Consider the following 24,281-nt stretch of genomic DNA (forward strand, 5'->3'; position numbering starts at 1 on the left):
AAACAGGCAGTCTTTGTTCCTGTGAGCTCAGGCAGGTGTTTTCTCGCTGCAGTTATTTTAAATCTCTCCATCTTCATGATGCAGGACGCTGAGACTGAGATTTCCTCTCTTGGCATTCACCGCGTGCCTTAATTGTATAGCTAATAAATCAAGGTCCGCCGTGAACACGAGGAGCGGCAATCCTGCACCCGCACCGAGGAAAAGTTGGAGCTGTGAGAGCATCACGGGATCACACACACACACACACACACACACACACACACACACACACACACACAGAAATGACTCGACAGGCCTGGGCGCCATCAATGCAAAAGCCTGCAAGGGTATTTAAAATGTCCTCAAACATGATCTGCATTTAAAAAAAATATAATAATCACACATTTTAAACAGCTCTGTCTGCATCAAATAACACACATCTTTTTTTCATGTCCTTGTTGATAATCACCTCCAAATATTAACGCCATCATTATGTGTCCAGTGTCCCGCAGCTGCCTTCATTCCGCAGCATCTGAGTCTCCGGTTGGCTCCTCGGCGGAAACATCCCGCATTATGAGGTCCAAAGAGACGGAGGTGAAGCAGGCCAAACAATACCGAGCATCGGTTAGAGGCAGGCGGACAGGCCCGGTGATGTAGTCCGGTTTAGACTCTGCAGAGAAAAAGCGGAGCTTCAGTCCGATCACACCTGCGGGTTAAAACACCGAACACACCGATTCTCCTTTTCTTTTTTTTACATTTTTTATATCAGACATTTCTCTACATCAAAAGCCTCTCCGTCCTGATTTGCGTGTCCCGGTCCTCATAGGCTGAAGCAGTAACGTCATGACGTATCCTCGCTATCAAACGCTGAATGCTGCCCCCGTTAAACCGTCTGTCACACCGGGTTCATGTGTCGGTTCGTGTCTGTGCTGCAGTCTGTCGGTCACTGTCTGCGGGCAGAGAGGGGCGCTGACCGCGGTGCTGAAGCCGGACCGGCCGGTGATCAATGGAGAGCTGCAGGGCGGCTCTTTTCCCACCAGCATCCTTCTGTCAGTTTTATCATTTTATTTATGTGCAAGAACTATTGTAATATAGTAAAGGATAAATCCGAGTGAAAAGTGAAAACAAGCTTTTATATATTTTTTATTATATTTTTTATATTTATTTTTTGCATCACTCTATCAAAAGGAAAATAAATAAATAAATCACATTAATAATCGTTTTCAGAACCTTTGCTGTGACACCTTATAGTTCCTTAGCTCAGGATCCACTTTTAGATGTTACGTATTGATTGGAGTCCACCTGTGGTCAATTCAACTGATTGGACATGATTAGAGGAAACACACACCTGTCCATTTACAACTCACCGTGCACATCAGAGCAAAAAGCAGTGCTTCACAGCAGCACAGCGGCTTCATAATGCTTCAATTGTTAAAGGAAGCTGGACAAACTGAGCAATCAGGAGGAGGGCTGAGGTGAAAGACACATGAGAGCTGCTCGGAGTTTGCAAAAAAGCACCTAAAAGACTTAAAAACAAGATCATCCGGTCTGATAACTGCGCTGAAGAAGATCTGCAGAGAAGAACAGCAGGAAATCCCTAAATTCAGGTGTGCAAATTTTGATATCATATTTAGAAAAACTGTAGTTGTAAACACTGTCAGATGTGTAATGTCAATTTGATAATTTAGTTTTTTTTATTAATAAATTTGTCTAGAATAACATAATCCACATATTGTATGTATTTCTGTTCTCTGCTTGTGTATATATCGGGTTGTACCTTGTAGCATTATGCACGTATTTTTTACATTTCTAAACTTTTACATGCTAGTTTGTATATTGTATAAGCCACTTTTTCACATTTTTACACACCATACAAATTTAGCATATTATATATATATTTTACATGTTAAATTATTTTTCATACTGGTGTATAATACACATATTTTATTTCTTTTTTTACATATTTCTTATTTTTACTTTCAATAATTCCCTGTGCTCTACATCAACGGATCACAGTTTCCCCCCCTGCTGGAATCAGTGAAGTTTTTCTGATTCTGATGAAAAATCCTGTGTTTGGTTTGATTTTAGCTGCAACATAATAAAATGTGAGAACAAATGCACTGAATGTTTGTTTTTCCTAATTATCTTTTTATGCCCATGAAAATTAAAGTTCACTTACAAATAATTTAATTTAATTAAATAATCAAAATACCATACACGGATTCTTAAATGAAAATGAAATCTTAACACAAAATTCAATCAAACTTTTTTTTTTTTTTTAATCTGTTGTGCAGAACTCTTGCAGAAAATCTTGAACCATGAAAGATGGACGCTGACACCCGAGAGTCTTTAAACAAGGTAATTCATTAAAATTTTATATTTTACAAAGACCAAAACATGTACATGAGTGTGAAAGTTGAAAAACACCATAACCAAACTGTACAATAGTAAAGAAACTGAAACACTGTTTGTTTTTTAAAAAGTGCTCAGTGAAATAAATATTTATAATGTAATTATAAATATATATAAAAGAGCTGTTTTGTTGTTTTTTGTTTTTTGTTTTTTTTTAAAGTTCACAATGACACAAATCTCCGTGCCTCCTCTCTCATTAACGCCACTGCAATCACTCTGAGATTTTAACATTTTGGCCAAAAATAAACCAAAGACACATTTAAATATTTAAATACAATAAAAGCACCAAATCTGCAGGAGAAAATAATCCTCATCAAATGTAATATTTACTCCTCTTTGAGTTACGTTTGCCAAAGTAACGACATCACCAGCTTTCTCGGAAATATGTTTATCTTTAAAAAAAAAAAAAAAGTATATAATAATTAGCATATAATTGGCCTTTTAATGAGAGGTTGTTGCTTTAACCTTGAAGAAAATAATTTTTTAACTTTTATTACTCTGCAGACCAGTGCTGACTCAAAATAATACTTGTGTTACCTTGAATTCATGTAGAAAACTTTTCTCACATGCCTCCACAGAAAACAGCAAACAGATGATGATGTTTGATGATTGAGGACTGCATTTAACAACAGAAAACTTCATTAAAACTTCAGTTTATAAAGTCTTACATTCTTGTGCAGTGTAATCCAGATCTCATGTGTCCAGGTGAATGTTCACTGCTTCCCTGTGCATTTTCGGTAAAACATAACGTTTTAAAATTTAACTAAAATTAAAACCTTTAAAGGCAGACTCCAAATGTAGCCGGCCCCTCCGGGTTTTTGTGGGATGTTTTGGGGATTGTTGCAGCCTGAAATGTTTAATTAAAAAAAATGTGATGCATGTTGAAATGTTTATGATGTTTAGGTGAACTTTTTGCAGTGAAATCTTGAGGGCCAGTGAAAGTGAGCAAATCAATACGCTGCCCGCAACTCTACCATGAAATGAGAATTGACCTGTTTTAAATAGTTAAATATGCAGCGATGGGTCACAGCAGGGACGGGCTGAATTTGCGGTAACACCCTTTTTTTTTTTTTTTTTAGAGAAAATGCATGTGTTTGGGAAATACTGAACAAACGACTAGATAAATGAGACTTGGATTATACTACGCAAGTTGCGTAAGAGTTTGTAAACAAATTTTGATATAGACTGAATCACTGTGACATCATGCTAACATGAAAAGGCACTTACAGGGTAGAAAACTTGCTACTTTTCAGAATTGTGTATGACATGTAAACTCGAACTTGTTTATTTCTGTTGTCAGAACAACAGATATTTTGATATAGTTTGGGTTTTTTGTTGTTAAATGTGGATTATCAATAAATAGTTCTCTACACAAATTCAAGCTAACACTGCAAGACTTAACTGATTTACAAATATTCAATTTTGTAGTTGAAGTATTCCTTAAAATCAGTCATCAGCATCGCACATCTCTTTTAAAGTCTTCAGGTGTCGTCAGCAGCTTGCATTTTTTCATAGTCACTGTTCATGTAAACATTTCTGTGCAATAATTAAACTTTCTATTTTTAATATTTCTACAGCCTTAAATATTTGTACAGTGTAGTCAGTTTAGTTTAACCCACAGTGATTTAAAGTAAACACAAAAAAACTTGCACAGAAGTTAAGTTCCTTCATTTTTAAGAGAGAATGTTTGCAGTATTTTACCTTTTATGATTAGCAAAGTTGTGCTTCCTTTGTCCTTTTTTTTTGTTAATTACTGTACTTTGTTGATAGTTTTTCTATATTGTTCACAGTTTAAGCGAAGAATGATTCAGAATTAACTCTAATTTTGATGAAATGTGACTGAATGTGGATTGAGATTTAACGTCCGGACTCACAGATCAGATCCAGACTGGAAATTGCAACAGAAATGTCTGCGTTAAATCACAATAACCGGGCTGTAATCTTCCAGGTCGACTCGACGAGCGTCTCCAAAGAAGATGAAAATCCCGAGGCCTGCGACATTTACTAAAGTGATGAGGGAGAACACGATGGCCCACGACTGCGTGACCTCAATCAGGTAACCTGACACGGACACCAACACCAGTCCTGTCCAACACACACCAAAGAACAGGACGTTTAAGATCAGTAGAAATTCAAAATGTGCTTTTTACTGCAAAAACATCTTGGATACGTACCCATGAAGGCACCGAACATATTCATAAAACCTGTTGCAGCAAAGAGAAGTTGATCAACAAAAACAGACTGGCAGAGTTTTATGAAACTAAAACGTAGCCTGTTGGAGACTCACCATAGAGGGCGCCAGCACATGACGGGGCGAGATCCTGCACGTTCACTCCCACGCCACTGAAACACGTCAAAGTCATTACAGAAAAATCCAAATCTACAGCACTGTTAACTCAGTTTTACCAGTTTACAACGCTGTAAAAATACAACTGGCAGTAATGGATAAGTCTGATGATATTTTAATTTTTTATTATCAGTAGATCTCATTAAAAGACCAAAATCCACAAATCTTTCGATGAATTGAGGGTCCTGGTGCAGTAAGAAAATTATGTTGTTATCTTGGGAAAACACGGTTTCATTATCACTCGATCACGAGAAAATTGTCCTATTATCTCAGGAAAATGGAAGAAAAAATGTATAAATGTATGGCCACTTAGGGCTTCCATACAAAAGATCTCCACTGTTTGTTTGTTGTTGTTTTTTTGTTTTTAACCTTCATTAACACATCAGTGGGCCAAACTGCCTCACTTTTATAGTGGCAGCCTACATCCCCTGATCTGTGCAACCATGTGATTTTATTAGTATAGAGTGTGTTTTCTCTCTGGGCTGCACTTTGATTCAACTGTGCTGTGTGTAAAGTGGTGTATACAGTAAATGAAGATGTTGAGTTGAGGGTCGGGTAGTGGAATAATACTGAGAGACAGGTGAACACATGAGTATAAGTATAAGTTGTGCTCTCTTAATGGTATTGTCTTGAAAATGGCAGACACACACTTGTACGCCCTCTACAACAGCGTCATTTGGTTCAGTTAGGTGTCAGAGGTGTACTCTGTATTTTCTAAATGCTTTAGGTTGTGGAAAGTTTTTTTTAAGCCCTGGCACACCAATATTTCAGTTGGATGCAAACTTTTCCAAACAGCAGTGTATTAAAATAAAACACCAGCACCATCCTGTAAATGTTAGCTGAGCTAAATTTCCCTGACCTATTACACATAATATATATTTACATACATAATCAACTGACGTTTCAACAGTTTAAACACACAGACAGAATATTTTTTAAAATGTAACATACCTGCTGCTGAAGGTGGATAGACCGATAGCAGCAGAGACGAAAGTCACAGCAGTGGGAAACGTGACCGCTCCGGACAGAGGCACAATAAACACGCTCATTGCTCCCATCGCAAAGCACTGAGGAGGAAGAGACGGCCAGGTGAGATATTTAAAAGAACAATTCATGATCTAAAATTAAATGTAAACAAAAGAGCAACAATGGAACTTACTATAATAATAATAATAACAATGATAATGATAATGATAATGATAATGATAATGATAATGATAATAATCGTTTAATTTATTTCAGACTTTTAAAACAGAGTTTACACAGCGCTTTGACAAACAAAGCAAAGCAATAGCAAGATACCTCTGAGGCAATATTACAATAGAAGCCAAATGCTAATGCTAAATTAAGGCCAAGTTAAAATCACAGTAGAATTAAGAGATTAGATACAACAACACATTATTAAGAAGACAGATAATAATAAGAAAATAAAGATTAAAAAATTATATTAAAAAAGACATGCAAACAAAAATAATGATAAAAGAAGGAATATAAACAGTAACGTAATAATAATAATTTTTTTCTCTCCCTCCGACAGAGGCAAACACATCACCCAAAATGTAACTGTGATTCACATCACTTGCTTGCAGCACGAAAGCATGTAATTACATGTTTGAAGCAGATACAAAAATTCCACCTTGAGCTCTTCAGCTGCCAGTCAGCCAGTCTTTTCACCACATGAAAACACAGCTACGGTGCACTGAACGACTGTACAATAACAACAGTCTTTCCACACTTACTTGCATTGTTTTTCTCACCAACGCTACACTGTATCCTACAGAAAAAAAGAAAAAAAAACTTTTTAAAATAAAAAGCACAGTAACTGACCTTAAAACATAAGGTGGAATAAATAAATAAGAATAATAATACCTTGGTTGATGAAAAAGTCTGAGATATATCCTCCAGCAAGCGCTGAAGGAATTGCAACAAGCCATGGAATCACATTATACGCCCAACCCTGCAAGAACAGACAGGCTGACATTTACACAAGAGACCTGAGGCTGTGCAAAGAGTGTCGACATGGAAAAAATCTAGTGTTCGTTGCTATATGGCAACACATGGTGGAGAAAACAAATACCGTGGCATGTGGAAATGATTCTTTGAAGTATGTCGGCAACCAGCACAGTAAAGTGTAGCATGTGCTCGCCAGGCACATGTGAGTAAACACCATGGCCCTTAGAGAGAGGACGACAAACAGAGACACAGAGATGGATTCAGGGTCAAAACTCAAGTGTGTGTTAGTGAACAGTGAAGGATTAAATACCGCGAGCTTTACCAGACAGATGACTTCTTCAAGAGACTCAGCCAGCGCGCTCTTGACAAACTCCACTGTGGGTCGTAACTTGTTTTTATCTGTCTGGGGGCGACTTCTGCACCTGAATCACACATTGCACGTTTTGTTATTCATCTTCAGGGAACCATAAATCTGTTCAAAATGATTGTACATTATTGTAAAGATATTACAGTAAAAAAAAGAATTAAAAGGACAGTTCACACCAAAATCAGAAATGCAGATTTTTTCTTTTACCTGTAGTGCTTTTTATTTATCCACATTGTTTTAGTTTGAATTGCAGAGTTTTGGAGATATTGGCCACAGAGATATCGGCCTTCTCTCCAATATAATGGAACTAGGTGGCATTCGGTTTGTGGTGCTCAAAGCACCAAAAAAATAATAAATAAATAAAATAATGATCATTACCCGGTTACTCAAGATAATCCCCAGACCTTGTTGTAAGCAGTTTAATGTAGGAACTATTTTCTTTCTATGTATCTAACTACACCCTTTGCAGTTGTCTTGTCAAAGCTTGTGCTGTGAGGTAGAGCTGCAATTATTCATTAGTTGCCAGCTACTAAATAAATGTCTATGTAGTGTATTTATTTATTTGACGCTGCCTCTATGTTGTACTGGCTGGTGAGGGTTGGGAATGGATATACTGCTTACTATTTTTACATTTTTATTGTTTTTAGCCACTTATAAATGTCATGTCATGTCCGAGCTGTTTTGTGCTGCTTTGTACATACATTCATGTCATTTTTTTTTAAGAAAAACATATAAAAAGTCTTAGTATTGATTCCTTTCCTCCTCTAAGACAATAAATTAATTGTCTTTGTAATGTGGACAACGAAACACAACAAAACAACAAAAAAATGACATTTGGGGACATCATCCTGGGCTCTGGAAAACGAATTATCATTTTTTACTATTTTCTGACATTTTATAGATCAAACAACCAATCAATTAATTGACCATCTAAAAAAACGTTAGTTACAGCACAAGCTTCTCATCCATTCACTCTTCTTCTGCGCAGCATTGATGGTGTAATTTGGCAGAAGGAAAATAGTTCCTACATGAAACTGCTGCCAACAAAGTCTCTGGATTATCTAGAGTAACTGGGTCAGGATTTCTGGAAAGAGACACTGCTGTTGAGTTTTTTTAACGTCTTTTTTTGGCGCTTTGAGCCCCACAAATTGAGTGCCATCTAGTTCCACTTTACTGGAGAGAAGGCCGACAGCTCTACGGCCAATATCTCCAAAACGCTACAGCTCACAGCAAAACAAACTAGACTGATCAATAACACTACAGGGGAGAGGAAATGTATGTATTTCAGGAAAGCTCATTTTTGCCCTCTCCATAGTCTGTCCAGGTCATCGAGGACAGCAAAGAGACAGCTTATGGTCACTTTGTTATTCAGGGACACGTGACTGACCAGTGTTGTCACCTTTTAATAAACACAGCCAGACAATGAGCGCCCAGAGTCCAGTAAGGAAACCAGTACAGTAGAACATGCTCTCCCAGCCATACTGGTGCAGCATCAGGGAGCCCATCCCACCAGCTAACAACGTCCTGAAAAAACAACAAAACAAGGTGTCACCAGAGATAAACAGCGTGTGGACTGATGTGTGTGTCGCTTTGTTTACAACATACCCAAGTTGGCTACCACTGCTCATGGTGCTCATTAAAAAGCCCCTCTCTCCCTCCGCTACACGCTGTGAGCAAAGGCTGGCCAAAGACGGAAAAAAAACACCTATAAGACATCATAGGACAAACTCAGCCTCTGCATAAATGTTCACTGTAGAGTGTATTTCCTGCAGCACCAGGAACTCTTATTTAAAGGAATAATTCAACATTTTGGGAAGCATACTTACTCACTTTGGCTAACGTTAAAAAGGAAAATGGAAAAATTAAAAGTGAAAAAATGTGGGAAAATGTATGCCACTATCATGTCTGTACAGCACGTATGTTAAATTTGTGTAAATTTTAACTTAAAAGTTAGTCATGTAATGCTATTGGGCCCAAAAATACTTTTTTTTTTTTTTGACGTGCATTGTGAAAGAGATGTCAGTAAATCAATGGTTACACTTTTTGAACGACACAACCCTCGCAAAATGACAAACAACAAGAATATGATCCATTTGGTCCGAGAGCAAGTTGAGAAACTAGAACAGCCACATAATCTAATCATTTTATGCCTGTCTAAATTAGCGGACTGCTAAACTGGAAGTTAATTGCTCAGCTGGCGAGTCTCCAGTGTGCCTGCTCAACTGGTCTTACAATACAAAATACCTGGGTAATTTTATATCCAAGAAGTCAATGTTTTGGCTTCATGCGCCGCTCAGCAACTTTCATTAGAAGGCACGGGCCCTCCGAAAACTATCAGGTTCTCTTGACGCATCCATGCCAGCAGCCCCTAGTAACGGCACTGGGGTTTTAACCAATTTTACGTGTAGAAGAGCCACACAGTCATATATCATTTTATCAAGTTCAAGTTAGCAGAGAGCTAAACTGGAAGTTAGCCGCTCAGTCTCCAACACTACATCCAGTTCTCTTTATACATCCATGCAAGCACCTCTGCAAGGATGTATTAAGAGACCTGGATACAACCTTTAATGGTTGTAATGGCCGTTCATGGTGATGGTAAAGCAGACAGAAAAAATGCATTACAAATGATTTACTGTTATAATGCCTGTAATGTGTTAGTATACCAATATATATCAATTTGTGACCATGCAATCTGTAGTATTACTAGTGCTAGTAGTATTCCCACACATAATTAGCATTACAGTAAGTCTCAGAAATAATGAAAAAATCATACTGATATAATTTTTTTCCACCAAATATATAATGGAATAACATTAAATATTAACAATACTGAATAGTCATTGTTTTCTCATTTCATAAAAAATCAAATTTATTATCTTAACATCAATACTTTTACCATAACAGGCCAATCCAACCAAAAAATCAAAACATGGTTTTAAACAATAAAAAATCATAATTTGGAAATTTTCTCACCATATGATCAGAAGTTCATTTATATCTCAGCAAATAGTCAATTTCAATTTAATTTGCGTAGCTTCACGACCTTTACCATAAAATGCCAAATCAACTGTTTGGTAGAGCTTTTTTTTCTTTCTTTTTTTTTTTTTTTTTTTTACTTAAAGATTATTTAAAGACGCAGTGACATCTAGTGGATTTTTTCAGCATAACATACCTAAACTGAGTAGTGCAGATAGCTTAATCGTGTTGAGTTGAATTTAACACATTTTTTTATTGAGATATTGTGACTTATAATGTGCTCAAACAAACAGGTGAGCAGGATTTTAGCAAACCAACTACTGGCTGTCGTTTCATTTTTATCTTATAGACATGAAAGTGGCATCGATCTTCTTATCTAACTCCCGGAATTAAAGTTAACACCTATTTCCCAAAATGCTGAACTGCTCCTTTAGGTGCTTTGCTATTTCAGCACTGTAACTGGTAAAGTACTCACCCTGCATTAGTCCCATGAGGAACCTGGCCATAGTCATGAGAACGAGGGTGTGTGAGCTTAAGTGGGCCAAAAGAGGAGTACCGGCTGTGATCAGAGCCCACGAGACCACAGACATGAACAGGACGCGCTCTCCTCCCACTCTGATAAAACCACAGAGTCAATTATTAACTTGCTATTTGAAATCATGTCACGGCGTTTACCAGATGATTTGCTTACTTATCACTGGCATAGCCTCCCAGGATCTGTGTGCAACAGTAACCCCACAAGAATCCTCCCAGAACCAGACCAGAGTCGATTTTACTCCAGTGGAAAGTGGTGGCCATTGACACCGCACAGATCGGCATGGCCATCCTGGTGCAGTAGAGGAGGCAGGATCCCATAAACAGCATCGTTATCCATTTTCGAGCAAGCTGTCTAAACACGTGAAGAGAAAAGGACAAGACAAAAACATAATTAGTCTTGGGAGGATGTTCCTTAACAGCAGTACTTTGAGCCAAATAATAAAGTAAGCAACATGCTCACATTTAGTGATGCATATTAGAGTCTTTGACGACATTAGATATGCTGATATAACGGCTCATTTGGCCAATATCAATATCGATGTGACCACTTTTTTCCCCCACTTAATCTTAGTGAACATCAAGTCGCTTCTGTACTGAAATTAAGGGTATAGTCCACTGAAAAATGAAAATTCAGTCATAGTATACCCACCCTCATGCAGATGGAAAGTCAGGTGAAGTTTTACAGTAAACAAAACACTGCCAGTGTCAAGGGCAAAAGGCATTGCACTAATCTCCCAAACAACTGAAACAGATGGTGGCCAGGATTCAGTGTTAAAAATATACATAATAAAACCACAAAATGTCTCCATACTGCTTATCCAGCGAACTGTGTGTCTGCTGAAAGCATGTGTATTTTTCTGCAGACTCTGCAGACTCTCTGCCTGTATTTGCTAATTTTCTGTGTGCAGGGTGTTTATGGACAACACTGAGGTGTGGTCAGGGTTTTATAATAAGTTTGTGATCAGGTGCCAGACTGTAATCAGCGAGACACAGTTCCGAAAAGATACAGCAAGGTAAAACATTGAACAAGCTTGAATCTGGGGTCGACTTTTATAGTCACTTTTACTGGCCAGCATGTTTACATACAGTAACTGATAATTCTGCATAGTGAACCATAAAGGCTGATTTATGGTTGGGAAATTCAACACTTTTGAAGAGTGTCATTCGAAAGAAGCAGCAGTGCAACAATTGATGCTTCATCAAAATGTTGTTTCTCATGAATTTAGTGAGGGGTAATCTTCACTAAATACAGTCACATAAATATCATGCTGTAGTCTGTATATGTTTTTAACTAATTTATCGTATATTTATTGATTGATCAGTGCCCAATATGTCTGTGGGCGGCAGATTCCCCTCATTCGCTTCAGTGGGCTGGGAAATAAAGTCAATGTATCAGTAAACACTGTTGATTTTTTTCCCATGGAGCTGACATGACGAGTATTTTTGTTCAGTGAGTATCAGCTGTCAGTCGGTGTGGTGACGACAGTTTGGCCGGCTGCTGTCCTCTCAGCTCTGCAGGAGTTGCTGCTGACAGACAGCTTTTATTTTTCAAAGATTATTTTTGGGGCTTTTTGTCCTTATGTGATAGGATAGGAGTTTCAGAGTGAACATGGAAGAGAGAGGGCATGATATTCAGCAAAGGGCCACAGGTTGGAATTGAACCTGCGGCTGCTGCAGTAAGGACATAGTCTTTTAAACTGGTGAGCTGCTGGGGGGCCAGAGAGGACATATGTTCTACAGTAAAAACTGCTATGCAGCACTTTACCTTCATGTTGCACACTGGAGGGATTTTATATTGCAGACATCATATTTTTTCATTTTTGGTAATATCTTTGCAATGGTGATAGTAGTTTTCGATCCACACTGACTCCAACCTGTATTCAGTGTTTCTGTCTGCAGAAGCAGCCGTCTGTCAGCAGCAGCTCCTGGTGACCTGAGAGGTATGCAGCTGGTTAGACTGCATTCCCCAGGGTGACAAACCTTTACTAGTAAAAAAAAATATATTTTTCATGTAAGCTACACAGGTGGAATCAACTGTGCTTGTACTGATTTATTGATTTTATTTCCCAGAGTAGCCAGTTTGGGAAATATGCTACTCAGACTGGGTGCTGATCAATTAATGTATAAATTACTGTTGAAGCCTAGATTACCATCACTTTTCTTTTGCTGCATTCAGATGCATTTCACAAGTATCAGAACCGCTGAACACTGTGCAAGTTGATTATATGCCTTTCAAAACCATGGAAAAAAGGCAATGAGCAACTTGGCAAGAAACGTCCTGCAATTTTTTATTAAAGCTAGGAAAAAATGTTGCAAGAACTTTATCATTATTATAATTATATATTTTAAATCATTTCTACATTGTATTGTATTGTATTTCTACAATTACTACATTTGTTATACAGTTTTTCTCTTACATTCCCTTTTTTTATTATCTTATATTCTGGTAATTTTCTTGTACTTTTTGCTAATTTCTCACTCATTTTTTGGGTCGTTTCTTTTGAAGTTCCTCACTGCCCTCTTCCCATGTTTTTAAAAAAAAAATCAAGCCACTTTGCCCAGGTTTCAAAGGGTTAAACACACATACAGCGAGAAAGTTACATAATTTTAAACAGCTGTCTGTGCAGATTACGATTCACTAAAAGCAACAGAAATAGACTAGCAGTGAAAAAAAACTCAGGGGGTCTCTGGTTACTATGGAGATTACCAATTTGCATATTTGCTGAGCTAATACTTATGTCCAAAGTGTAAAACGCCGTACCATAAATCAGCCTTTCAGGGCTCACCAAATTTATCACAATTCATCCTCTGGGGACCATGAGTGTCTATAAATGTCAGCGTTTAGACATTTCAGTAAAAACCCAAAATGTCACCCTGTTGGTAGCGCTACAGGAAAAGTCAGAGAATCCCCAAAGTCGGTAGGATTCATCCTCTTCGGGCTATGAATGTGTGTGGAAATTTCCATGGCAATCCATACAGTAGTTGTTATATTTCAGTTTGGACCAAAGTTGTTGACAGACAGACCGACTGAGGCATGCAATGAGTCCGGCCATACAACAAATCCAATTCCAGAGAGGACAAAGTTGCCTCTGATGCTGGTAAATGCAAATACGCTATCAGCATATCTGTTTCAGTCTGCTCGTTTAAATCTTGTATCATGTAGGCTGATGATATATGTTACATCAAATGATGCACATTTTGTAAAATCCCAGTTGAAGAAGCCTGAGGTATCTTTAGTGTGATCTAACCCTTGTGCGGTCTCACCTGGGCCACAGGTTTCGTTCTTCCTCCTCTTTGTTGGAGTCATTGGCGATGTAAACTTTATGATCCAGCAGAGAACCATTGGAGCCAGTCCTGTCGTCTGATGTGCGCTCGTCAGCCATTCAGACAACAGTGGTGTCCTCCCTGGTATCAGTGCCCCTCTCCCTCTGAGAGGCGGGCCCTCGCTTTACATCATATCCTCAGGCAAACGAGCCAAACAAGTCAAACTTGTTGGAACAAAACCCGAAAGGGGAACCTGTTTGTGATTTACAGGAATGACAAGAGAGGCTTTGCAGTGGTTTTAGAGTTTAAAATGAGCTGCCAAGTTCAGAAGAGGTTGTGGTTTCAAGCTGTTAGTTTTGACAACCATTATAATTTTTTTTAAATACCATTGACTCTACTCTATAACAGTGGTGGAAAGTATTCTGATTTTTCTTTTTTTTAAAGGAAAATTAAAAGTAGCAACATGACAGTGTAAAAGTACCGTTTCAAGTGAAAGTCCTGTATTAAAGCTAAAAATATAAATTAATATACACTTTTTTGAATACAGTAATGGGAGTATCTTTACACTGTAGTGTTGCTACTTTTCCTTTTGTAGAAAAATGAAAATTATTTTTCCACCACTGTAACACAGTAGTTTTTGGTACTACAATATTAGCCTATATAAGCATAAAAATATACTCAACAGTACCACAGTAAAAGAACACTATACACAGAATAACATATATATGTTATATTAATGGATTATTATTATTATTATTATTATTTATTATTATTATTAATGATGCATTAATGTGTAAGCATCACTTTTTTTAAGCTGGTAAAGCTAATTTCAACTACTTCCTAGCTATGCCCCTAATGTCATAAAATCCTAGAAACTTGAATGAAATGTCCTACAATCCGAAAACATATGGGGCTGCTGCAACTGGCCCCTGGCCTCCTGTCATTTTGCATCCCTGGTGTATATATACTAAGTCTCAGTAGGTTTTCCTCTATAATTTGCAGTCATGCAAACTCAGAGCTCAGTAAATGGAAAAAACACAGCCCTTGTATGGTTCACAAAAGTTTTGTTTATTTTAATAATTGCAAATTTGATCTTAAAAATGTTGAATAATAAAAGGGATGTGAGCTCTCTGGGTCTCAGTATTTGTCAAAGCCAATATCTATAAAGACAATACAACCTTAAAAGAAATTAAGGATGAACAACTAGCAGCAAGTTTGTTTTTTATATATAAAAGTAAACAAATCAAAAAAACAACAAAGTAAACAAGCACAGGAGCCTTTTCCCCATTGAGGAAAAAAAAAGATACACTTACATGCAGTTAAAGTGAAAATACTAACGGCTTTTAAAAGTGGCAAAATGGACAGCAAGTTCTGTGACCGTTTCTCAAAACGCCTTTTCAGATTCAACGATGCTTTTGACCATTAATTATTAAAACAAAGCCAATGAACAAAAGAATCAGGTCCAGTCTGAATATATTTCAAATGTGAGTTTGCAAACTACAGTCTCGCCGTAGTTGGCGCTGTCATTCTTTAGCTTTTCTTGATCGGAGCTACCCTTTCTCTCGAGCAGCGTAAAATCCTCCCTCCATCAATGGGATTGGCAGAACATTATCCTAATCTCAACCCCCTCGTAACGTAAAACCAAACATCACCATTTGGAGCACGTTGGGATCTGTGCGTACTGTCGGCTCAGAAAAGGCCGAAGGGAGCTTAAAAGCCTTCTCTGATTTCAACCCGACAGTCAGGACGTATTCACCCTCACAAACACACACGTGAAATGATACATTTTGCAAGGCAGTTCATCCCATAGACATACTGTAGAGGTACGTCAAATCATTAAATATTATATTAATTTAAACTATATTACATTAATAAAGTGTATCTTTCCATTTAATTGAAAAATACTCACATTTTATGTTAGAAATTTAAATTTTAAACTTGATTTGAAACAATCTAGACTCCTGCAGTGCGTCATCAATGGTGTGTCTGCTGTTTCAAAGTTTAAACCTTTACACTTTGTCTCCCCTCCGTCCTGCGGCGCCTAGATTTTGGCTTCACAAACGCCACAGTATTAACATTGTTAATTTACACCGTCATATCTCTCCCTCTCTCTCTTGCAAAATAAAGTCTCTGTGGGGGAAATGGTCACAATAAATAATACTACTGACTTTAGAAAGACAAAATATAAAACAGCAATTTGAATCTCCAGGATCTGTCTAAAAATCCAGGATCGGTATTTAAACGGATCATTTTCTGTCAATTTGCAAATACAGCAATTTACAGTTTGCACGATGAGTTAAGTTTAATCTCATGAATGAAACATGAAAAAAAAAAAACAATGTAGCATTTGTTTATACATATATGTTACCTGGTTGTCACACAGTCACTGACTGATCATAAATTAAGGGGACGTGGAAGGTGGCTCTTCTTGTCTGTTATGTTCACTTTGGGTCCTCGATGGTGCCCGTGCTAAGGTCAGTCATTTTGGGGTATTTCACCTTCTTCTGGTCGAGCTCGTTCTGTGCCCACAGCAGTAACTTCAGGAGCTTAGCCAGTTTGGGCGTCGACTCCCTGTTTTCATAGTCCAGCACAGCTTGGTTCACCTCGCTCCACACCTGCGCATCAAAAGACGTTTTACAGGCAAATTAAAATAAAGCGGTTATCACCTGCAGTGGGCGCACGCTCACATGCCGTCTGACAACAACCAGCAGCCTGGTTTCACTGCAGGTATTTTCACACTTCACATGTTTGATTTGTGCGTATGCACATTTGATTCACATTGTTGAAGCCTCTGGGAACCCATATCACCAAAAACTGGCTTAATATGTAATTTAGGGTCTTACATGCATAATATAAAGTAGGGGTCAACAGATTATCTGCCTGGTCCATTATTGGGGCCAATATTTGGCATTCTGACGATTATCTGTATCGGTTTTTTATGTTAATAATTGACGATAAATTAATTAATTAAAAAGTGCGAAGAGAGTGTCAGCACAGGAGGAACTTTTACTTTGTAAAAAGTTTTAAAATTAAATTAAATTTTCACTTTATAAAAAAAGTTGCTTGGAACTTTCTGTAGCTGAATGTTTCAGTTTTAAATAATAATTTAAAGGTTTCTAAACAAAGCTTTGTGTTGGAGTTTTATATTCCAAATTTTAAATATTGACAGTAAAATTTTTCACACAGATTTTTGTAGACTCTAAACTTTGATATAATGTGTATTTTTACTATTTCAAGCCACATTTCCAGACGCTTTAAGTTTGGCCTAAAAACTGTTAATACATATGAATGAATGAATCCGTAATGTTGCTGAATAAGCCATTTCTTCTCTGGTTTCGGTCATTAAATAACACGCGGTCAGTCTGCAGCCTGCGGGGCCTGACACACCAAGCAGACGGTTGGCTGTCGCTCAGTGTTGGATTGTTGGTGAGCGACTGTGGCTCCAGTTTTTGCAGCGTGTCCTGTTGGCACTAGTCGGCCTTTGTTGGCTGTTTATTGACCGATTCAGCACGTTGAATCGACGTCTAAGCCTGTTGGTGAGTGAAATGACTCTGACTGACTGCTCAGCTCAGTGCACGACAACAGAAACGGAAGTGAGGAAAGCAAACAAAAGACTGAAGTCGAGGGCCTGAGATCAACAGAAACGTTTTATATTAGGTGAGATTATTTTTTTAACCACTTTGCTCTTTAGCAGAAACGGTTTGTAATGTCTTTTTTGGCCAGCGCAGGGTAAATATAATTAGTTCTTCCAACATCCGGTTGTGTAATTGCTCTAACTGGCTAAGTAGCATCTTGAATTCGTCCTGTTGGTTTTGTGGTTTCTCTTTTCAAATGACAATATCATAATACTGCTGCATGCTGGTATGAAGAGTTATTTCCTTTGAAGGAGGCGCAGAACATACGTGCTAGGTGGCTGTCGGCTGTATTTTTTGGGCCATGGCATACTCAATGTGAAGGACAACAGTCACCCTTTGTCACCACTACTTCTTTGTCAGTTTTGTGTGTCTGAGCCTTTATACTACAAATAATGCTTATGTTTTTTATTCTTGGCTTGGACCAAACAAACTAAAGGCATGAAAGCTCCCTGAACTGATGCTCAAACTTAGATAATGAGGTGAAACAGTGAAACACAACAATTCAGTCTTATGTTTATTATTACTGAAAACTAGGCGTTGACAGATTATCGGCCTGGCTGATTATCTGTATCTGTGTTTTATTTTAATGATCGTTGATAAAATTAACTGATGAAAAAGTTGGCGTATTACACTAAACAAAAACCAGGGACGGCAGTCTGCAATATTTACTAAATAATACAGAAAGTGTCGGCAAGGGAGGAACTTTTGCTTTTTGTTATTCATTCATTTTTTAATTTAAAATTTCACTGACTTTATTTTAAAAAAAGTTGCTGGGAACTTAAAGTTTACCATGTTAAAAGTTTCACTTTTTATTCAACATTTACTGAAGGCATTTAAACAACTTATATTCCAAATTCTAAATATCAACAGAAATATTTCCATAGTTACTGTAAATGAATATTGGTTCCAATAATCGCCTATCGGTCACATTAAGTACTACTAATCAGTATCAATGTCGCCCCTGAAAAACAAATATCTGTCGACCCCCACTAACAAAAACAGCCCACCTTTTGCCGCTGCATCATGTTGAGCAGATCTCCAAAGGGCGACTCTTCCGGGTTGTCGAAGGCCAGCAGGGCTAATGTCCTCTCCATCTCTGTCAGACACTCGCGGCTCTCCTCCCCCTGCTCAGCCAACTGCGTCTGGGCAAACTCCAGCGCTGACTCAGTCTCCCTTAGCCTGATTAACTCAATCAAATGTTGCTGCTGCAGGAGGGGAAACGAAATACAAGCAGTAAACGCTGAAGTTCAAGCCTTTTCTAGTATCACAACGTTTTCATATTGAACCAAGAATAACGACAAAGAACATAATCTCATCGTGTTCGGTGGAGATTTGGGTTGATGCCTGCAGGGAGCTGAGGGGGTTAAATGTTTATTCCCATTTATTTTAACAGTTTTTACTACACTTAAATACTGTTGCTGTGCCTTTATCTCACTGCTGTTAAAGTCTGTTCTCGTTCACAGAAGACACACATTAACCCTTTTAACCCTGAAGCGACATCTGTTTTCTTGCGTTCAGATGTCTTTCACAAGCATTTTAACCTCTGAAAAGTAAGCGAATTGGTTTGATTTCTTTCAAAAACATGGGACAAAATGCTATCAGTAATATGGTATGAAAGGTCCTGCAATTTCTAAAGAAAAACAAAACAAAACGACAAAAAAAAAAAAAGAATTTGCTTTAAAAAGAGAATCATTACAAAATTATCAAATAACTGGGGAAACAGATCAAGAAATCTATATTCATAATTATACATTTATAATCAGGCTACAGGAAAAAATATTATAATATACTGATTTATTTTAGAATTTTAGTTATTTTATTTATTCTTTTCCTTTTTTTTTTTTTTTACTAATTTCAGGTAATTTCTCGCAAAATGTTCATTGCCTTCTTTCCACCATTTTTAATAAATCAAGCTAATTGCTCAGGTTTCAGAGGGTTAAAATCAAAACTGATTACAAATCATTATGAAAATGTACCTGCAGATGAAAATACAAGTATCGGTTGGTGTCCAGCAGCTCTGGGTGTAGGCTGTTGATGAGTGCAATAGCTTCCTGTATCTGTCCCTTCAGGATCATCTCTCTAATCTTTATCCTTTCATCCAAAGAGTCCAGGTCCACACTTGGCTCGATCCCGGACTCCATCCGAAACTTCTCCGCAGCTTCTTTGAACCCCTCTTGAAACATGTGAAACAGATACAGGCAGAGGCAAAGACGTTAAGGACAGTTATGGCTTACATATTTTGACTTGCACATGTTGTACATTTAGGGACTGTACTTTATTTATCAGTGTAGGGGGTGGCTGGGATGTGAATCAGTTGTTTTATATATATCATGACCTTCACTGGAGCTCCAAATATTTTTCCTTGAGATTTCTTGAGTAACTGGAGAATATGCACGACCCTCCCTTCACCATAAATAAATATATTTCAGTTTCTAGCTATGAGAAATAGTGTGATTTTGGAAAAAAAAACATGCTTTTAAAAACCCACTTGCAGGTTTTAAAGGACTGAGGGTATTTAAAATAAATAAAAAATATGATAATTTCAAGTTGAATGTCCTTCCCCCATAGTAATTGATGAAATATCACTATTTTAAACTCAGATTTTCTTTTCTGACTGAAGCATTTGTTGCACATGATGTGTCTAAACTGTCGAAAATTTGAAAATCCAACGATAGTTTCCGTTTTTACTAAGGATGTCAACTCATGTTCAGCTTAAGCTGCTACTCCACTTTAAGTGGAACTGAAATTTTTATTGTTCATTTTTAGAGAACTAGTTTTATTATAATGCTGTAATAAGCCAAACTGTGACCAACTTTTATTTGCTGTGGCTGTGAATGTTAAAGTCTAGCTATAACACTACTCTGAGTTGGAACTGTGATTGTATTTCTCATTTATAGTGTTCTTTACTTTTATTACGATGCTACATTATGTGGATTTAAGAGCAATTTTTGAAGACGCATTTTAGTTTGTTTACTTTGCTATATTGTTGAAAATGCTGCACTACGTGGAAATGTAGAAAGAACCATATAGAAATATTTCTAGTTTGTTTACTTTTTATTTTAGTAAAAAACAAGATAAGAAAACCCTTTGCAACTGTTTGGATGCAAACATTTTTGTCATATTGCACTGCAGAGAAAACTGTTGAGCATAGACACTGAATTGCTTTTAATAACTATTACGTGTGCGTCGTGCATGTGTATTATAAAAGTGAATAAAAATATCAGATCAAGAATTAGTATCTGCAGATACTCTAGAAAATGACTCCCATTGCGATCACGGGCAAAAAACCTTGATCAGGACATACCTAATCTGGCTATGATAATTGCTGTAGACAATATTTATATATGGCTGGGGTGCCTGGTGTTTTAGTTGTCAGAGCGGCACCCCAATGTACAGAGGCTGTGGCAATAAAAGCCTAAAAAAAATTATATTTATATATTTTAAAATTAATGGCATCATAAATGCAAAATATAGCAAGTTAAATGTCCATCCCCTAAGCAAAAAAAAAAAAAAAAAAAATTTAAATCCCGCTTTAGTGTTTATTTGAAGTGCCTCCCCGATTTAGCACCACCCCCTCCCCTCGCATAAATACGAACAGTCCCTAAACTCACAGTAACTGTGGTCGAGCGACATGCCTCACCTGTCACCAGGTAATTCATAATGAGCCGGTTCATATCCGCCCTCTGTATGTGCACATTGTTTAATTTGTCCATCCACTCTTCTTTTGTGATGTCTTCTGGCTTTTCAGCATAACTCATCATTGGGATCCTGGAAAGACATAAATCCATCACAGCGAAACGTGAACAAGGCTGACACAGCTTGGTCACAATTTGTACCTGCACGAACAGCAACGTTATAACCGCGCGCACACAGATATTAGAAAAAATAAATGCAAACATATGCCACTGCAAAAAAAAGTCGAAATAATAACAAAAATAACAGAGACGATATTTCTGCGCTTAAAAACGGTTGGGTAATTTCTAACGTCACTAAAAAAATAATTAGGAGATTCTCCGAGGCTTCCAAAACAAACCCATTTCCTCCTGGGCAACAGCGCTGGCTAGTTAGCAGACTGTGTGCGTTTACACAACTCACCGTGCAAAACACGAGCTCCGGCGGTTATCCTTTTCTACGGCAGTGAGAAGACGGTAATGAGAAAATAAATTAGCGGTGCGCTCTCGGTGGTTTTCGGGAGGAATTAAAGTGTAAACAGCGGGTACACAGTCAAGCTTTTCGCGGCTAGCTAACTAACCGAGCTAATGTGATAATCTCGCGATAGGAGCGTCGGCTCTGCGAGCTCTGCGATTGGTGAGGACAGTGACGTCACGGTTGCCGAGGAACAGTGCAGCCGGTGCAGCGGATGGTCAAACATGATCTGATGTGGAAATGTGGGGGTTTTTTTTGTCGCCTATATCTACATTACAAAGCATATTTATTCACCTCTAAACAAGTAGAAAAAGAAGAAAAAAAGATATAATTAAAGAGTAATAAATGCAAAGGCTTGAGGGTTGACTCTTGGTGCTGCTAAAAAATATAATGGTATAATGAGGGTCAATACGGGGGAATTAGCCTATATGCCACAGTCAGTTTTTGTAGCATATATCTATATTATATAGCATATTTATCCATCTGAACAAGTAAAAAAAAGGAAAAATAAAAACATAATAATACACTTTCATACAGAGCTCAAGGGTTGACTGAATGCTGCAATGGGGGTCAATATCGGGGTGAATTATATGTCTATGCCACAGTCACAGCCTTCAGCCTAGTTGCACATACATGGGCAAAGCTGAATTAATCAACCGGGCAAATTGGGCTACTGCCCCGGGCCCCAGAGCATGTAGCCAGACCTGCCGTCATACCTTGTCACTGCATGCCCGCCTTGTGTGGGCTCCTCCGCTTTCCTTTTTGGTGTGTGTTTGTGTTTGTGTGCATTAAATGAGGACGAGAAGAGAGCAGAACGCACTTAGCCTGACTGTTGTAATTGAACATGGGCCTACTTTGTAGTTCAGAGGGCAGATTGGTTGTTTTATTATTTCCTTTATTCAGGGAATATGATATTGATAAAATATACTTTATTGTCTCTGTAGGGAGATATGTCTTTGATATGCCTTCACTGTTACAATAAAAACAAACTACATCCGAACAAAACAGCACTAGCTGTACCAAATCACCCCAATAAATTGCACAAGGTGTAAATACAAAATGTTGCACATACATTGCACATAACACCTATTGCCTAAACCCCATTGTTAAAACATAATTTTTCATTGTATTGCACACAGCCTTAAGCAGCATTATTTAACATTTTGATAGAGATAGGAATGGTAGAAAAGCATAAAGGTTTGATTTTTGAATGGTAATTTATCGTATCAATTAACTAATACATGCACACTGTGGCATTGCTTTCTTTGTTGCTGCCTGCTCTGACTAAATGTAGAGAGTGAATGTGTTTGTGTGGCAGCTGCTAGGTGCATACAGTATCGATATTGAGACACCTCATATGTAAGACAGACATTTCCCCTGCTCATTTCTGTGCACAAATGTAGGTTACTGTATTAAACCTCCAGAATGCTGCTTTGGCTGGCAGACACTTAAACCTCCCGGCAGGAAAAGGTTTGCAACCATGTGCACAATTGCTGTTTCATTTTATTTTAACACCTGCCTCTCACAGTGTCAGTGCATGGCAGTGGCTCATTCTGTAATGTGTTGTCTGCACTGTTGAACTCTGCCTGATGCATGCTTGACTCTCCTAAGCTTTTTTAGCCTTTTTTTTTTTTTTAATGGCTATTTTAACCCTTTGAAACCTGGGTTGACATCACTTTTCTTTTGCTGCATTCGGATGCCCATCACAAACCTTTGAACCCTTTTAAGCAAATTGGTTTGATTTCTTTCAAAAAGACGGGACAAAAAGGCAACGAGTTTCTTGGCAAGAAATGGCCAACAAATTACAAGAAATTAGTAGATTTAGATTAAAGAATATATGTAGGGGAACATTTCCACACAACCTTATTTCTAATTATCATAATTTTGTATTTAGAATTATTTTATTGAAATATCATAGTTTTTATACATTTTATTCAGGTCATTTCTTAGTTGTTGGCTTTATTTTGTTTGTTTGGTGTTTTCTTTTTCTTCTTTTCTGCCAATTTTCATGTAATTTTCTTGTTCTCCTTACTTTACATAAACTTAGTATTGTGTGAAATTTAGACTCAAATTACAAGTTAATTGATTAAAAACAAAATTTAAGTATGTATGTGTACTGTGTGTGTGTGTGTGTGTGTGTGTGTGTGTGTTTGTTTTTAAATTAAACGTAAAAATTGTCTTTTTTCTCTTTTTTTTTTTTTTTAAATCATAGCTTTAACATCATTTCTGGTTACTTCCTGGTGTGTCCTCTGGTTGCCTGGCAACTGATCAAGGCCAAGAAATTGGCTAGTTTAACTCATAAAGATGCACATTTTTGACTTTTATAAAACATTTAATTATAAAATAACATCAGTGAACTAATTTTTAGTATCTATGCTAAGCTTAATAATTAGCCGTATAATTAGCGGACAAATTGCCGAATTAGCGAATGAAAATGGTGTTGTTGTTTTTTTTTATTTTTTGCTTTTCGGCTTAGCCTTTTTATACGATATTAAGTGGTTTTAATGTCATGATTAACATTATACAATTTATACGATTGCATACGCAAATTTAAATTGACAGAGCTGTATGTGCTCGCCTTTGCATCCAGCATCCTCTCCATCATCCCAGTCCGGGTTGTGCACGCGCACGTCGGGTCGCCATGGGGTGTTGGGGGGCGGGGCGG

General features: G+C 37.6%; 2 protein-coding genes and 1 long non-coding RNA gene across 3 annotated transcripts; 1 reads left to right on the plus strand and 2 right to left on the minus strand.

Annotated features, from left to right (window-relative positions):
• The first annotated feature begins 1,252 nt into the window (after positions 1–1,252).
• LOC121947229 lies at positions 1,253–4,425 on the plus strand. The gene is made up of 3 exons (XR_006106068.1): positions 1,253–1,586; positions 2,274–2,337; positions 4,340–4,425. It is a non-coding gene; the product is annotated as an uncharacterized LOC121947229 (long non-coding RNA).
• Positions 3,521–13,964, minus strand: LOC121947227 (solute carrier family 17 member 9-like). Its single transcript, XM_042492184.1, has 13 exons — positions 13,836–13,964; positions 10,726–10,923; positions 10,510–10,649; positions 8,664–8,763; positions 8,458–8,582; positions 7,014–7,113; positions 6,816–6,912; positions 6,608–6,695; positions 6,478–6,512; positions 5,690–5,805; positions 4,679–4,734; positions 4,566–4,595; positions 3,521–4,476 (listed from the first exon to the last, which is right to left on the minus strand). The coding sequence occupies exons 1-13, from the start codon at positions 13,952–13,954 to the stop codon at positions 4,307–4,309; spliced, it is 1,374 nt and encodes a 457-aa protein (XP_042348118.1). The 5' UTR covers positions 13,955–13,964; the 3' UTR covers positions 3,521–4,306.
• A 926-nt stretch (positions 13,965–14,890) lies between these two features.
• Positions 14,891–21,725, minus strand: LOC121947228 (glucose-induced degradation protein 8-B homolog). The gene is made up of 5 exons (XM_042492185.1): positions 21,566–21,725; positions 21,111–21,238; positions 19,447–19,643; positions 18,478–18,675; positions 14,891–16,450 (listed from the first exon to the last, which is right to left on the minus strand). Exons 2-5 carry the CDS (start codon positions 21,229–21,231, stop codon positions 16,277–16,279), a joined length of 690 nt encoding a protein of 229 aa, XP_042348119.1. The 5' UTR covers positions 21,232–21,238; positions 21,566–21,725; the 3' UTR covers positions 14,891–16,276.
• Positions 21,726–24,281: the final 2,556 nt, after the last annotated feature.

This window comes from Plectropomus leopardus, chromosome 8, assembly GCF_008729295.1.
Source record: "Plectropomus leopardus isolate mb chromosome 8, YSFRI_Pleo_2.0, whole genome shotgun sequence".
In the NCBI taxonomy this organism is placed as follows: Eukaryota; Metazoa; Chordata; class Actinopteri; order Perciformes; family Serranidae; genus Plectropomus; species Plectropomus leopardus.